General features: G+C 52.6%; 3 protein-coding genes across 3 annotated transcripts; 2 read left to right on the top strand and 1 right to left on the bottom strand.

Annotated features, from left to right (window-relative positions):
* The first annotated feature begins 211 nt into the window (after positions 1-211).
* On the top strand, positions 212-1,489 carry LOC123099501 (uncharacterized). The gene has a single exon (XM_044521649.1). It carries the CDS (start codon positions 319-321, stop codon positions 1,330-1,332), a length of 1,014 nt encoding a protein of 337 aa, XP_044377584.1. The 5' UTR covers positions 212-318; the 3' UTR covers positions 1,333-1,489.
* Positions 1,490-2,144: 655 nt separating this feature from the next.
* Positions 2,145-3,103, bottom strand: LOC123099500 (histone H2AX). Its single transcript, XM_044521648.1, has 2 exons — positions 2,847-3,103; positions 2,145-2,672 (listed from the first exon to the last, which is right to left on the bottom strand). The coding sequence occupies exons 1-2, from the start codon at positions 3,039-3,041 to the stop codon at positions 2,454-2,456; spliced, it is 414 nt and encodes a 137-aa protein (XP_044377583.1). The 5' UTR covers positions 3,042-3,103; the 3' UTR covers positions 2,145-2,453.
* A 2,115-nt stretch (positions 3,104-5,218) lies between these two features.
* LOC123096612 (uncharacterized) lies at positions 5,219-9,976 on the top strand. Its single transcript, XM_044518377.1, has 4 exons — positions 5,219-5,473; positions 6,296-7,726; positions 8,241-8,523; positions 9,595-9,976. The coding sequence occupies exons 1-4, from the start codon at positions 5,219-5,221 to the stop codon at positions 9,633-9,635; spliced, it is 2,010 nt and encodes a 669-aa protein (XP_044374312.1). The 3' UTR covers positions 9,636-9,976.
* The last annotated feature ends 4,174 nt before the right edge of the window (positions 9,977-14,150 follow it).

Below are 14,150 nucleotides of genomic sequence, written 5' to 3'. Positions count from 1 at the left end.
AACGGATTCCAAAGGAGTTCCCGTTCGTGTACGTTCCCTCCAAAATTTCTGCGTTGCAAGCTGCACACATGACACGCACTCTCCTGCATGCGTAAATGGCGGGTGTGCCCTTCCCTTGATTTGCTCGCGTTAAGCGTACGAACCGGGTCAAAGCTGAAGCCATAGCGCGCCGCCCGCTCAAACCTCCTCCTCCTCCTCCGATCCATTCGCCTCCTCCTTCGGCCCTTCCCTTCCATCGCACCGAACCACACGTCCCGCACGTCGACGACGCCAGCCTCTTCCTCCCTCATCCTCCTGTCTGCATTGCTGCCGACGACGATGTCGTCCGCCGCACAGGCGATCCAGAGCCCCAAGGCCGCGGTCGACTCGCTCGCCGCCATCCTGGGCCGCGCGCTCCCGGAGTCCCTCGCCGCGGCCGGCGACCCCGCGGCCGCGCTCCTCCACGACGACGGCGTCGCCCGCGCCGTCACGGGGCGCCTCCGCGGCGCGGGCTCGGGGGCCGGCCAGGACGCCCTCTGCGGCTGGCTCTACGGCACCTTCCAGTCCGGCCTCCCCGCGCTCCAGCTCGCGGTGCTGCGCTTCGTGCCGACCCTCGCGGGCGTGTACATGTCCCGCGCCGTCTCCCGCAAGCCGCTCGCCGGGTTCGAGGCCGTGCTCCTCACGCTGTACGCGCACGCCGTGGCGCAGCGGGGGTCCGGGGAGGCCGAGACAGTGACGCTGCCCAACATGGCCAAGCCCAGCGTGTACCACGAGGCGATCAAGCCTGCTGCCGCGGCGCCGGCGGCCAAGACGGGCAAGGCCGACGACCCCGACGTCGCCGAGCTCTCCCCCGCGCTGGAGCCGCACGGCAGCATTCGCGCCACGCGCCGCGGCCGCATCGTCGGCGCGGTGCTGGAGCTCTACCACGCCAAGATCGGGCTCATGCCGCTCTCCTCCAAGATGGACTTCTGCGAGTTCTGCGTCGCGTGGACGGGGAAGCACCGCAGCGACGACAAGGCCCGGATCGCCTCCGCCGAGAGCGGCGAGGAGAAGTGGCGGAGGGTGCCTATGCCGTGGGAGCTGTTCCAGCCGGCGCTGCGGATCGTGGGGCATTGCCTGCTGGGCCCGACCAACTCCGACCAGCTGAGGACGCAGGCCGCCCGGGCGTCGCAGTGCCTCTACCTGAGGGCCATGGAGACCATGGACGCGCGCGCCGTGCTGGCCTGCAGGAGCCTCGTCAGGCTGTCGCAGATGGTGGAGGAGCCGATCCCGGAGCCGTCCTTCGCCGGCGTCGAGGCCAACATGGCAGAGCTGGAGACCATGAGGGCCAACATCCTTAGCGGCAAGAAGTAACCGATCGATCAACACTTGACGAGCAGCAAGCAAGTTGATTCGTTACTGATCAGGGTGTGTAATTCAGGCATTGCAGACAAGGCTGTTGATGTATAGCATTTTTGTAATCTTTTTCATTTTGTTAATCAGACATTCTCATTTTGCTATGATGAGAAGAATCCAATGGTGAAACTTGCTGAGCACTAGCACAGAAGTCACTGGCACGTGTGGATTTTGGCTCTGCAACTGCAGACTAATGTTTCCGGATCTCTGGGAGAGGGACAGAGAGAATGCCAAGAACAACATTCGTTCGTGCAAGCAGCATTTTACTGCTGTTCTGTTTCCCCTGGACGAAGAGGAAACGGGCACAGGAAGCAAGATGATCTCTTCGACAACACGCAGTCGTTTCAGACAAGAGTAGAGACAGAGTAATCAGATTCAGGAAACTACACCGCCCCTGGGAATTCATTCATTCGGATGATCAAACCAAACTGAATAGCAACCACAGCTATATATATACATGAATTCAGACGTTCCAAAGCTGATTAAAAAGCAACAAGCAAGCAAGCTGATTAAACAGTAACCAGGAATTCAGACATTGCAGTTGCAGCCACAGCTATATATATACATGAATAGCATTTTTGTCTGCATTTTCGTTTGTTAATCAGATGATACTTATTATATCACCTTCTGCAACTTAAGAGCTATGTTGGCTGATTTCTGAAAGAGGTACAGCGTTTGATGCTGTTTTATTTCCACAGGGCTAAGAGGAGCTGTTTTATTTCCACAGCGAGATGATCATTTCTTTCAGACCAAGACTAGTCAGATTCCTGTAACTAAAATTTCACAGGGAATTCATTCAATCATTCAAACAACCGAACCAAATCAATATTAAAAGACAGCTGCGCACCATCATTTTCGCATATACGAAACCACATAGTATATATTTTCACTCTTCTACTGATCGATCGACTCACTCATTCAACCACGACAGAGCCCAGAAGACACCAAGGTTTTTTTCCATCCCGAGTTTCAGACTCCCGAAACACCCCAACCCACAACTTCAGATGAACATCGTCGTCAGGCAGACAAGATCACATGACAGGACGGCCTCTCCTTCTTCGCCTTGAAGCCGCGCGCGCTCAGAACTCCTGGGAGGCCGAGCCCAGCTCCCCCTTGGGCCCGGCCTTCTTGGGCAGCAGCACCTGGTTGATGTTGGGCATCACGCCGCCGTTGGCGATCGTCACCGAGCCCAGCAGCTTGCTCAGCTCCTCGTCGTTGCGCACCGCCAGCTGGATGTGCCGCGGCACGATCCGGGTCTTCTTGTTGTCCCGCGCCGCGTTCCCGGCCAGCTCCAGCACCTGCGTACGTATCCGGCGGCAATGGAAACGATCAAATCAAACCCCAATCCGACTCGAATCACGGATAACGAACGAACGATCGGGCGAGGCGGGGCGAGGCGCACGAGATCGGACGGGCGGCGATCGACTGACGGAAAACGAAAAGAGAAGGGGGATCGATGATGTCTAGGATACCTCGGCGGCGAGGTACTCGAGGACGGCGGAGAGGTAGACGGGGGCGCCGGCGCCAACACGCTCGGCGTACTTGCCGGCCTTGAGGTAGCGCGCGATGCGGCCGACGGGGAACTGGAGCCCGGCCTTGGACGACCGCGACACCGACTTGGTCGCCTTTGCCTTGCCGCGGCCGGCGACGCCTCCGGTGGAACTCATCGCCGATTCGCCTCCGGAAGCTTCTAAACCCTCTCGAGAGGTGGGGACTGGACTGGGGATTTGGTGGGGTGGGAGGAGAACCCGCGGCGGCGCCTCGGGTTTTATAGCGTAGGGTTGGGGTGCGAGGCGCGCTGTGATTGGCTGGGACGGGCGAGGCGCGGATCGGTGACGTCGGACGCCAGCTTCTGCAATAAATTGCTTCTTTCCTTTTTTATATCTTTTCGGAGAATGTTTTTGTTTTGATCCACCTTTTTTTTCAGGGAAAAAGAACGGTTTATATGGAGGCTGTTCGTTTTATAGACAATCTGAGGGTCATGTGTAGCATGAAAAAGAATGTATCACGTGCACGCGAGTAGACATGCATGCATGCATGCGACTAGTTTAGATCTCGTCCTCTGAACTTTATATTGTTGTATATAAGCTGCGGTATGGTCATTCTGAACTTTTAGACAGTGCTAATATTTCACTCATACGAAACTGATGGTGTCAATTTGGTGTTGCATAGCTTGCGTACGCAATGTTGAATTTATCGTCCATACATTTTTAGTTTATAAGGATTGTCAAATGGCGCAGTCGGAACCAGGAGATTGGGCAAACTATACGGAACATACATGGATGAACCCTTGCTACATATGTACCCACTTCAGAAAACACATTCTAAATGCCGAAAAAAATCAAAAAAGTTGCACAAGTACATTTCTAAATAACTGCTTGGAAGGTTGTTGGGCGCCTCTTAATCGAACGCCATGACATTAAACTCGCGGTGGCAATATTGTGAGGATGAAACGCAGTTTGGTACTCTTCGCCTGGGCCAGTCGAATCTGGTGGAAATCTGCTCGCAAATCGAGCTTCGAAAACTAGGATGTACCTTCCAATTCATCCAGGAGTTCATCAATGACAGATAAAGGAAACTTGCACTTGAGAGTCAATAAGTTCAAATGTATGTAATCGACACATACACGCCATGTTAGGCCCTTCTTGCGCGCCGTGATAGGTGAGCAAAGGGATTGGAACTGGGTAATAGCACTCCGGACTTGAGCATCTTACCCACCTGCACTTTAATTTCAGACTTCAACTCTGACAAATGTCTACAGGGCTGGATATTGATTGGTTTAGCACCCTCGGTTAAAGGAATTCTGTTTCACAAGCCCTATGAGGTGGTTGGCCAGTCAGAGTGACGAAAACAAACTCATATAGTCATATGCACAGTCAGCCATCATATATTGTCGATAAATTGCAACTCCATAACAGTGTACGAAAACTTAGCCAGCGGCTCACCTTGCAAACACAAAAACCGCCCTTGTAATCAAGTGACATCCCCTTTTGATGCCAATTGACACTCATCGTTCCTCGGGCTAACAACCAACCCATGCCAATAATACCATTAAAATGCTTAAGAGGCAGAATCTTTAAATCAGTTGTGAATTGAAATCCAACATCTGACTAAGTACATTACGAATCTAGTGTGTGCAATCCAACTTCACCCCAGCAAGTCACACACTCTGCAGTTTATTCAATGGGTGTTGATGAGGCAACTTACAAGTAAACTGTTGATTGAGAACACGAATGAGAGCTGCCTAAATCAAGTAGCAATGTAGCAGCCTAATCATCAATGAGGCAGTGGAGCTTGATGGCCTTATTGGCAGCTTAATCAGTTTCAGCTTCAGCAGAAAACAACATAAGATCATTGTCACTGTCATATGAATTAATGAATCAGAACCACATAATTCCAGCATTTCCTATAAGCCACATATGTTGCTACCCCACATCCATATTACAACGACAAATACAGAACTGGCTGGATTAATGTACCACCCACCATATAGCGCCTACAGTCAGCAAGTGGGTGGCATGACCTATCCGGACCCGAAGAAGAAGGCAAGAGGCGTCGGAGATGGCATACATTGCGCCATGGAGGCCCATGTCCCGAGAGGCAATCCACACCAAGAACTGAGATGCCTCAAACTCCACCATCGAGGATTCCGCGAACAACCAAGGCAGCACCTGCATGAAGGGAACGACGTTATGACACCGCCGCCGCTTGTTCCGGTGAACGGAAACAAGCCCCCCCCATCCCGCGGCGAGTAGGTCACCGGTGAGTCCATCGCTACAGGAAGAAGAGCGACGCTCATCAACAACGAGGTGACACCGGATGCCGTCAGCCTCACTGCACACCAATGACGACCACGGGCGGTCGTCCTTGCAACACCGAAGCAAAGACCCTTCGGGCCGCCGCCCAGTGCCGCCACTGTGGGATACACGATCCACAACAGGTCACAAACCACCAAGTTCCTACCGCCGCGCGCGCCGACCATTGGACAAAGTCAACCGTGGACACCAACCGGCACCACATCCAGGCCTTGCCCGGACTCTCCACGCCCAACGCATCTCCGGCCGCCCCCAACCACGCCGATGAAGAGAGCCACACATGCGTGAAGCCACCATCGTCCAGGGCCGCCGTCTTGAGCCCACACCACCCGTAGCAAAACGGATTTGGGCCGGGGAACGCGTGTCAATTGCCAGGCGGCGCAACCACCGCTTAAATCCCCCTGGGGGCACTGCCTTAGTATCCCGACTCTGTTGCCACGCATGGTGCCTAGGGGCAGTGGCGGACCTATGTTGAGGCTAGGGGGGCCGTTCCCCCCACAACCTTGGATAATTTTCTGAAGAATTTTTTTAATAGGGCTTAGATTGGAATTTTTTTAGCATTTGGCCCCCACAAACACTGGTGATTTGTGTCCCCCCCCACCCCCCCATGGATTGTCGGCTAGCTCCGCCATTGCCTAGGGGCACCGTTGCGCCACAGCCAAAGGAGTCCTCGTGGAGGAAGGTGGCGAGACTGCCATCATCGTTCGCCGGATGAGCGAAGCTTGTCCGGCTTTCTCCGGCAGGCAGGGTTCGCCTGAGCCGCACCCGTGGAGGCAGCGGGAGCGACAGTCCAAGTACAATGATGTAAGTGGAATGGACGCAACTATATTTCTTTGACAAATACATGTGCATATATATGTGTGTGATATAATTGATGTACGCATATATAGTCTTTTTTTTAGAATAACAAGAGGTTCGAGGGTCGACCTCAGTGAGAAACTTCCAACTCCTAGAGTACACCGCGGTCTACGGATCAGGTAGCCTGGGCTTTTGACCCAGCAAAAAGGGCTGGGTTTGGCCTACAACGCAATTAAACCCACCCGGTCGCTGGATTCCACCAAATTCCCAAGTCCAAACCAGTCCGGTGTCTGTCACTCTCGCCCTAGACCGCAGGCCCACCGCTGTCGCCACACCCACACCACACCTGCAACGTTTTCGTCTTCTCAAAAAAAAAAAAAAAAAACCTGCAACGTTTTCGTTGGACGCACCGCCGCGCTGTTCAAGCGACGTACACTACTGCTACTCCGGTCGCCGTCCCTCCGCCCCAATCAGGCAACCACCCTCCTCAACAACTACCCACCCCACCACCACCCCTCGCCCTCCTCCTCCGTCCTCCGCGGCGCCTCAGCCACCCGCGGGCCGTCGATCCCTCCCCTCGCCGAGTCCCACGGCGGCGGCCCGGCGGCGTGGAGCACCTGACCTGCCGGAGACCGGAGCCATGGTCAGGACGGCGGCCGGGGGAACAGGAGAGTATCATCGTCGCCGGCGAGGAGCACCCACGAAGAGGCGGCGGCCCGGGTCGTCGACGGGGTCAACTCCTTCCTCGGCAAGGCAGGCGGGGACCACGTGGCGCGCGCGGCACGGCCAGCTGGCGGGCCCCACGCGTCAGCGGGCGGAACCTCCCTGCGCCTGCGCGTTGGATTCGCCGCCCCTCCGCGTGCGGTGCGGGGAGCTTATTTAAACGCCCTCCGCCTTGGCTTGGCGCTACAGTGGACGATAACCGCCCGCGGCAACAAACATTCCTCCTCCCTCTTTGCCTCTCCCCTCTCCCCCTCGCCCGCTCGCCGCTCCCCGCGCATGATCCACCTCCTCCTCTAGCCATGTCGCCGCCGCCGTCGTCTTCCGAGGAGGAGGCGTCCCGCGGCAAGTCCGGTTCGGCGAGCGCGATGGCCCCCGGCAAGTCGAGCTCGGCGAGCGCGGCGGCCCGCGGCAAGTCCGGTTCGGCGGGTGCGAGGGTCCCCGGCAAGTCCGGTACGGCGGGTGCGGTGGCCTCCGGCAAGTCGGTCTGGGCCGAGATGGGCGTGGCGCCCTTCCAGGACGGCCAGTACGTGCGGCTCCGCAACCGCGGCCGCGGCGGTTACCTCTGCGCCGACGAGACGGGGCGGGGCGTCTCCATCGACCCCCGCCGCGGGATGGTCAACACGGCGTGGGTCGCGCAGGTCCTGGAGACCGACACCAACTACTTCGTCCTGCTCCGCGGAGCCTACGGCCGCCACCTCGCCGTCACGCGCGCCGAGGCGGGGCCCGGCCACGTCGGCTTCGACGCCGCCCAGTGCGCCTTCGACGAGCCGGAGGACTCCCACGTCATGTGGTGGACCACCCCGGGGAAGAACGGCAGCGTCGTGCTCCTCCATGGCACGTCGGCCAGGCTCAGCGCGCTCCGGGCCAACGGTCGGTACCGCCGGTGGCACAGGCGCGTCACCGTCGAGGCCATCAACCGCTCCCGCGTCACCTCGATGATGGAGTGGGAGGCTCAGGTCATCCCCATGAGGGTGGAGAGGCCACCGTACCAACTGCGACCAGGAGGCCCCGATATTGTAAGATCTTCACCCGCACCCTTCTCCCTTGCACAATTCTGGGTGGTCCTGAATAAATTGGAGTGCTTAAGCCTTAGGCTATCGATGATTTCTGACAATGCTGCAACAAGTGCTGTTAAGCTGTCTACGCCGCTGCTATTGCGAAATTTGGGGATTGTTTGCTCAAATAGAACAATGCATGTGGATGTGTGGCCAATTCTTGCTTCAATAGCCCAGTAATTATTGCTGATTACTGCAGCACAGGTCTTGCACCATAAGCTTTCAAGTCGTGTTGCGTATTAGGTACTTTAGAGGACGATCCCTGCTGAATTATTAGTCTGATGATAATTGTGAAATATCGGATTATTTTCATTTCCCTGTAAATGCTTCAATCTGGATAATTGGTGCTGAAGTAGTTCCCTTCATGATTCAGGTGTTAATATTCTGGTTCATTAGAGGACTGATCATGTTGTGTCATCTCATCTATGCCTTGATTTGTGTCGCCTAAGCACTTTTCTGCAATTTCCATGAGCAGCCATGGCACCAAGGCTCTGAAGAGACTGTGCAAGTCAATTGCGTCGTGGCAGATGATAACGGGAGCACGGATGGGCAGGGCAGGGAAGCTCTCACGCTCCATGGCAGGAGTCTGATGGGGCTGGGCGATGAACTGGCACAGCGGCTGGGCGACGGCCTCAACTTCCAGGACATCACCCTCTGCATTCAGGCAGGCAACCTTGCGCAGCCCACGGTTCTGCTCACCGACCTGCCCCATAGAGACGACCCCGTTGACATCGTGGTGTTCAGAGTTGGCACACCAGGTGAGAACTGCACTCCCATTTTAGTAGTACTCTGCACGTCTGCTCTGCTGTTGGAAGATGGAACTATGCATTTTCTCTTCAGATACAAACGCCACACTACAAGTCCATGTAACTGAAGAAATTAGGTAGAAACTTGTAAATTAGGATCAACAATCCAATTGTTCATCTGATATCTTGAGTCTGGTGTATAGGTAGCATCTGATATTTCAAACGCTTGATGCGAAAATACATGGGATTTATAATGTGTTTGCATAATGTTGTGCACTAATTTCTGTATTAACGTTTTTTAGGGAATTCCTGTATTAACTTGATGCTAGATAAGTACTCTCTTAAACTATTTGATAAGTTAATTACGCTAGTTTAGAGGGTTGATCACCCGCATTTGTTTTTGAATTTAGTTGGTTTATTGTCGGCCCTTGGTCCTCAATGTAGAATGAATCTACCCGAAACCAATGTTAAGTATTTCAGTTTTCCCATGTTCAATCATCCCGTCTGATACTTTGATATGTGTTGTGTTCGGTCCAAAGCATGTGCTCTCAGTGACAGCAAATATTCAGTTTAGCTGCTGCCTACTGGACTTGTAGTAGTTTAACGTGTGCTGGTAGTCAAAGGTATCTCTAGCTAGCCAGTGCACATAAACAGACGTAAATAAAATGCTGAGTAGCTTATACTTTATGCTGATACAAGCAATCGACGGGCTGAGAACACTCACGTATGAAATGACACCCAGTTTTGTTCCTGTACCCCGAGAAAATATGAACTTGCATAATCCTAGTGTATTATGTTATCAATGTAAAATCTGCTGTTCCTTTCATTCATACTATATGCTGATGTTCTACTTAGACAATCTTAAATGCCAAGCTGTTTCTGAAATAGACTTCTACTTGTGTTATCTTCACACATGTCCCATTCTACAAGGACCATTGTGTTGTACGTATGATATTGGGTTTTGAGGAAAACAGTGTTATATGATAATGTATCAGTGTTCTTCTTTGCACCACCTCCCGAGCATATGACTTGGGTTATCTTGCTTACTGTTTCTGACCTCTGACCTCTGTCACTCGGCTCCAGGGCATGACCGACTGCTGTTTCCAGATCTTGATGCTGAATAGAAGAGACGGGTAGGATCAGACAAGAATGAATTCTTCCCCTGGACAGTACTGTCAACGCCTCCACAATTTTACAGCAGAGTGATGGCCTGACAAGGATTAGCAGTTTACCTTCTTATCACTGAACAGTTCATACAATACAGTGTGTAGGGTCTCCTCTAGAATAGTCACCCAGTTCCGGAAAAGTGCAGGTTATGCGCGCTTCTTTGCCACTTCACATTTGGAACACTAGGAGCCGACGCTATTTGTTTGGTGTTTCTGAAACTTCAGAGAAATTAAACAGTGCTTCTGGCTTGTAGGAACAAAATACGTTGAAAGTGCCTATAGTTGATTTTTCCTGGTTATATATCTGTTATGATATCATTCTCACCTGGGAGTTGTTGGTTGCTTTCTTCATCAGCATCTTTCTCACTTCCAGATTGAGTATTCTGGTACCTTTTGAGAGTAGGAAATCCCATTTAGTAGCGGAAACGTTGCAGGCTGTGTTAGCATTCAGAAAGCTACTCCCTCTGTAAACTAATATACTCCATTTAGTAAGATCGTTTAGATCACTAAAGTAGTGATCTAGTAAACGTTAGTGATCTAACGATCTTATATTAGTTTAGGGAGTACAATAAAAAAAACAAAGCATCTATAGCTCTAGAAGGAGTGAATCACAATTCTATTTTAGCAGTGCATTCAGCCAAGACTTATTTTGAACAGGGACTTAGACTTCACGAATTATTCCGAAAAATATAATCAGCACATACAGAAGACGCATGATTGCATAATGTGTAAACATTTCAGCAGAGCAAAAAGTTTCTGAAGGACACTGCAGAAACGGCTAGTCTAGCAAGTAGCAATCACTTTGCAATATAATTATACTAAAGATAATTCTTGACACTTTGCTAAAGAAAACCAAAGAAAATACTTATTGCTACATTAGGGCATCTCCAACGTTGACCCGCAAATTTGCTCCGGCATCCGTCCGTGGACAGGGGGGGCCAGTCCACGGACACTGATGCCAAAGGCGTCCATCCAACGCTGTCCGCATACATCCGACCCCAATTTGTTTTCTTTAAAGTACGCACGTTCAAATAGCCGCATATATAGTCTAAAATAGTTGAAATGTTCAAATGCAGCGGTAGTTCTAATTAAAAAAGTTCAAATATTACAGTCCAATATTGTTGTCCCCCTTGACCGCCCACAGATGCTCAATCAGATCTTCCTCTAGTTGCTTGTGAGTTGCTCGATGCCGAATTTGTTGATGCATTTGAACAGACTCTTCAAATGTGACAGGATTTTGGTCGGGAAGTTCGATAGGATCACCCATGTTTTCAAATTCAAGACCTGCAGCAGCATCCTCACCCTCATCCTCCACGATCATGTTTTCGAGATTGCCAAGAGCCTCTCGGTGTCTGTCACAGTTGGTTCTCTCAGGTACTACGGTCCATACACCTCGACCATGGAAGTTGCAAACCTAACCATGCCATCTCCGCATGTGTTCTCGGACATCCGTAGGTATTCGTCCCACAAATCAGCGGCCGTGCCATATGCAAGCATCCACAATGCGGCCGTGCATTTCTGATAACCAGAGAACCCAATCCTTCCCACGTCACCCTTCTTCAAGATGAAGTAGTCATCAAAGCATCGGACGCCATGGTACAGACGATCAAAGACATTTTTGCGGATCTGAAATTGCTGGTGAAAATTGTCGGCAAAGATGGCATCGGGGACAAACTAGTCGTCCATCAATGTCAAATGCCCACGCGCCTGGTTTTGCGTCTGCAAACAGGGCCCGCATCATCGCCATCTCATCCGTGTAGTCCTGCTCGTCGGACGACTCAACGTAGTGCTCCTCTATGTACTCCATATCTGAATTGACTGCTTCAAAGAAGAATGGAAAAAAATTAGCTTAGGCAACTCACCGGACAGTTGTCGGGCATGGTGAGCATCGTAGGAGTGGATGGTACCGGGGCGGCGGTCTGAGGAGAGGTGGAACGGCGGCGGAGGAGAAGCGGTGTGGAGCCGGCATGTACAGCTGGAGGTGACAGCCTCGTCGAGTTTTGGCAGGGGTGCGGTGTGGCGGTCGGGGTGGCGGAGCGGCGGCAAAGGCAAGAGAGAGAAATCGAGGAGAGAAAATGGAAGGATGGAGTCAATGGGTCCTGGTAGGGTTCTGGGTAGGTCGGGGGTGTCGGAGTCCTACGTGTCTATTGTCCGGACTCCAACAAAGCCCCCCTTGTCTCGTGTTTGCCGAAAAAGGTACGTCTGGACTGCTCCGCGGACCGATACAGGCCCGCTTTGGATGGCTACCGTGGTCCGGAAAGCGCAGTCCGGACGGTTGCGGGCGGGTTGAGGGTCCACTTTGGAGATGCCCTTAGCATAACAATATGACTAAAACATAAATTAAGAAGTTTAACTATGGGGTGACTTCCACAAGGGCTTTCTTTAGTGCCTTTAGCTAACCCTATCCCCTTCTGCCACGTTGGAGGATGCCACACCTTTGGAACAAAGCAACGCGAGCCGCCACCAGAGAACATCAACCTAAAGAACGCCGACCTGTGCAACCCACAACAATTCTGCATGTTCTGAGCCCCACGCTACCGGGACCCAACATGTGCCTCTCCGCTCACTCTCGGGGTGGATTAACGAGCTGCTCGGATCGTTAAGCTCATGCTTGTTAAGACTCGGCTCGTTAAGATTAACGAGCAAAAAACCCTGCTCGGCTCGGCTTGTTTGAAGCTCGTTAATGTGACGCCCCCGATTTGACCGTACACTAATCATGCACGCAAATGTGTTCGATCAAGATCAGGGACTCACGGGAAGATATCACAACACAACTCTAAAACATAAATAAGTCATACAAGCATCATAATACAAGCCAGGGGCCTCGAGGGCTCGAATACAAGTGCTCGATCATAGACGAGTCAGCGGAAGCAACAATATCTGAGTACAGACATAAGTTAAACAAGTTTGCCTTAAGAAGGCTAGCACAAACTGGGATACAGATCGAACGAGGCGCAGGCCTCCTGCCTGGGATCCTCCTAACTACTCCTGGTCGTCGTCAGCGGGCTGCACGTAGTAGTAGGCACCTCCAGTGTCGTAGGTGTCGTCGTCGACGGTGGCGTCTGGCTCCTGGACTCCAGCATTTGGTTGCGACAACCAGACAGAAAGGAAAGGGGAAAAAGAGGGAGAGAAGCAACCGTGAGTACTCATCCAAAGTACTCGCAAGCAAGGAGCTACACTACATATGCATGGGTATATGTGTAAAGGGGCACATCAGTGGACTGAACTGCAGAATGCCAGAATAAAAGGGGGATAGCTAGTCCTGTCGAAGACTACACTTCTGGCCATCTCCATCTTGCAGCATGTAGAAGAGAGTAGATTGAAGTCCTCCAAGTAGCATCGCATAGCATAATCCTACCCGGCGATCCCCTCCTCGTCGCCCTGTTAGAGAGCGATCACCGGGTTGTATCTGGCACTTGGAAGGGTGTATTTTATTAAGTATCCGGTTCTAGTTGTCATAAGGTCAGGGTACAACTCCGGGTCGTCCTTTTACCGAGGGACACGGCTATTCGAATAGATAAACTTCCCTGCAGGGGTGCACCACATAACCCAACACGCTCGATCCCATTTGGCCGGACACACTTTTCTGGGTCATGACCGGCCTCGTAAGATCAACGCGTCGCAACCCTACCTAAGCACAACAGAGCGGTCAGCACGCCGGTCTAGTCCTAAGCGCGCAGGGGTCTGGGCCCATCGCCCTATGCACACCTGCACGTTGCGAACGCGGCCGCGAGCAGACCTAGCAACCCACACGATCACGGCGGTTACGTCAAAGTGGTCCAACACGGCGCGCGCCACTCAGTCGCTGACGTCACGAAGGCTTCGGCTGATACCACGACGCCGGGATACCCATAACTACTCCCGCGTAGATGGTTAGTGCGTATAGACCAAATGGCCAGACTCAGATCAAATACCAAGATCTCGTTAAGCGTGTTAAGTAGCCGCGAACGTCGACCAGGGCCAGGCCCACCTCTCTCCTGGGTGGTCTCAACCTGCCCTGTCGCTCCGCCACAAAGATCCACTTGCGGGTACTCCTACGAGCCGACCCGACTGTAGTCATCACATGTGTCATGTATATAGTATATAAGTATATACCCGTGATCACCGCCCAGGTGATCACGGCCCGATAGTATAGCACAGCAGACGGACAAGAATGTAGGGCCACTGATGGAAAACTAGCATCCTATACTAAGCAGTAGGATAGCAGATAAGGGTAACAACTGTAGCAACAATGACAGGTTATGCATCGGGATAGGATTAACGGAAAGCAGTAACATGCTACACTACTCTAATGCAAGCAGTATAGAGAAGAGTAGGCGATATCTGGTGATCAAGGGGGGGGGGGCTTGCCTGGTTGCTCTGGCAAGTAGGGGTCGTCAACTCCGTAGTCGAACTGGGGGTCGCCGGTAGTCTCGGGGTCTACCGGAAAGAAGTAATGGAGGGGGAACACAATAAATAACAGAGCAATCAAAG

This window comes from Triticum aestivum, chromosome 4D (genome assembly GCF_018294505.1).
Source record: "Triticum aestivum cultivar Chinese Spring chromosome 4D, IWGSC CS RefSeq v2.1, whole genome shotgun sequence".
Classification (NCBI taxonomy): Eukaryota; Viridiplantae; Streptophyta; class Magnoliopsida; order Poales; family Poaceae; genus Triticum; species Triticum aestivum.
This window is presented reverse-complemented; position numbering and strand designations above follow the sequence as displayed.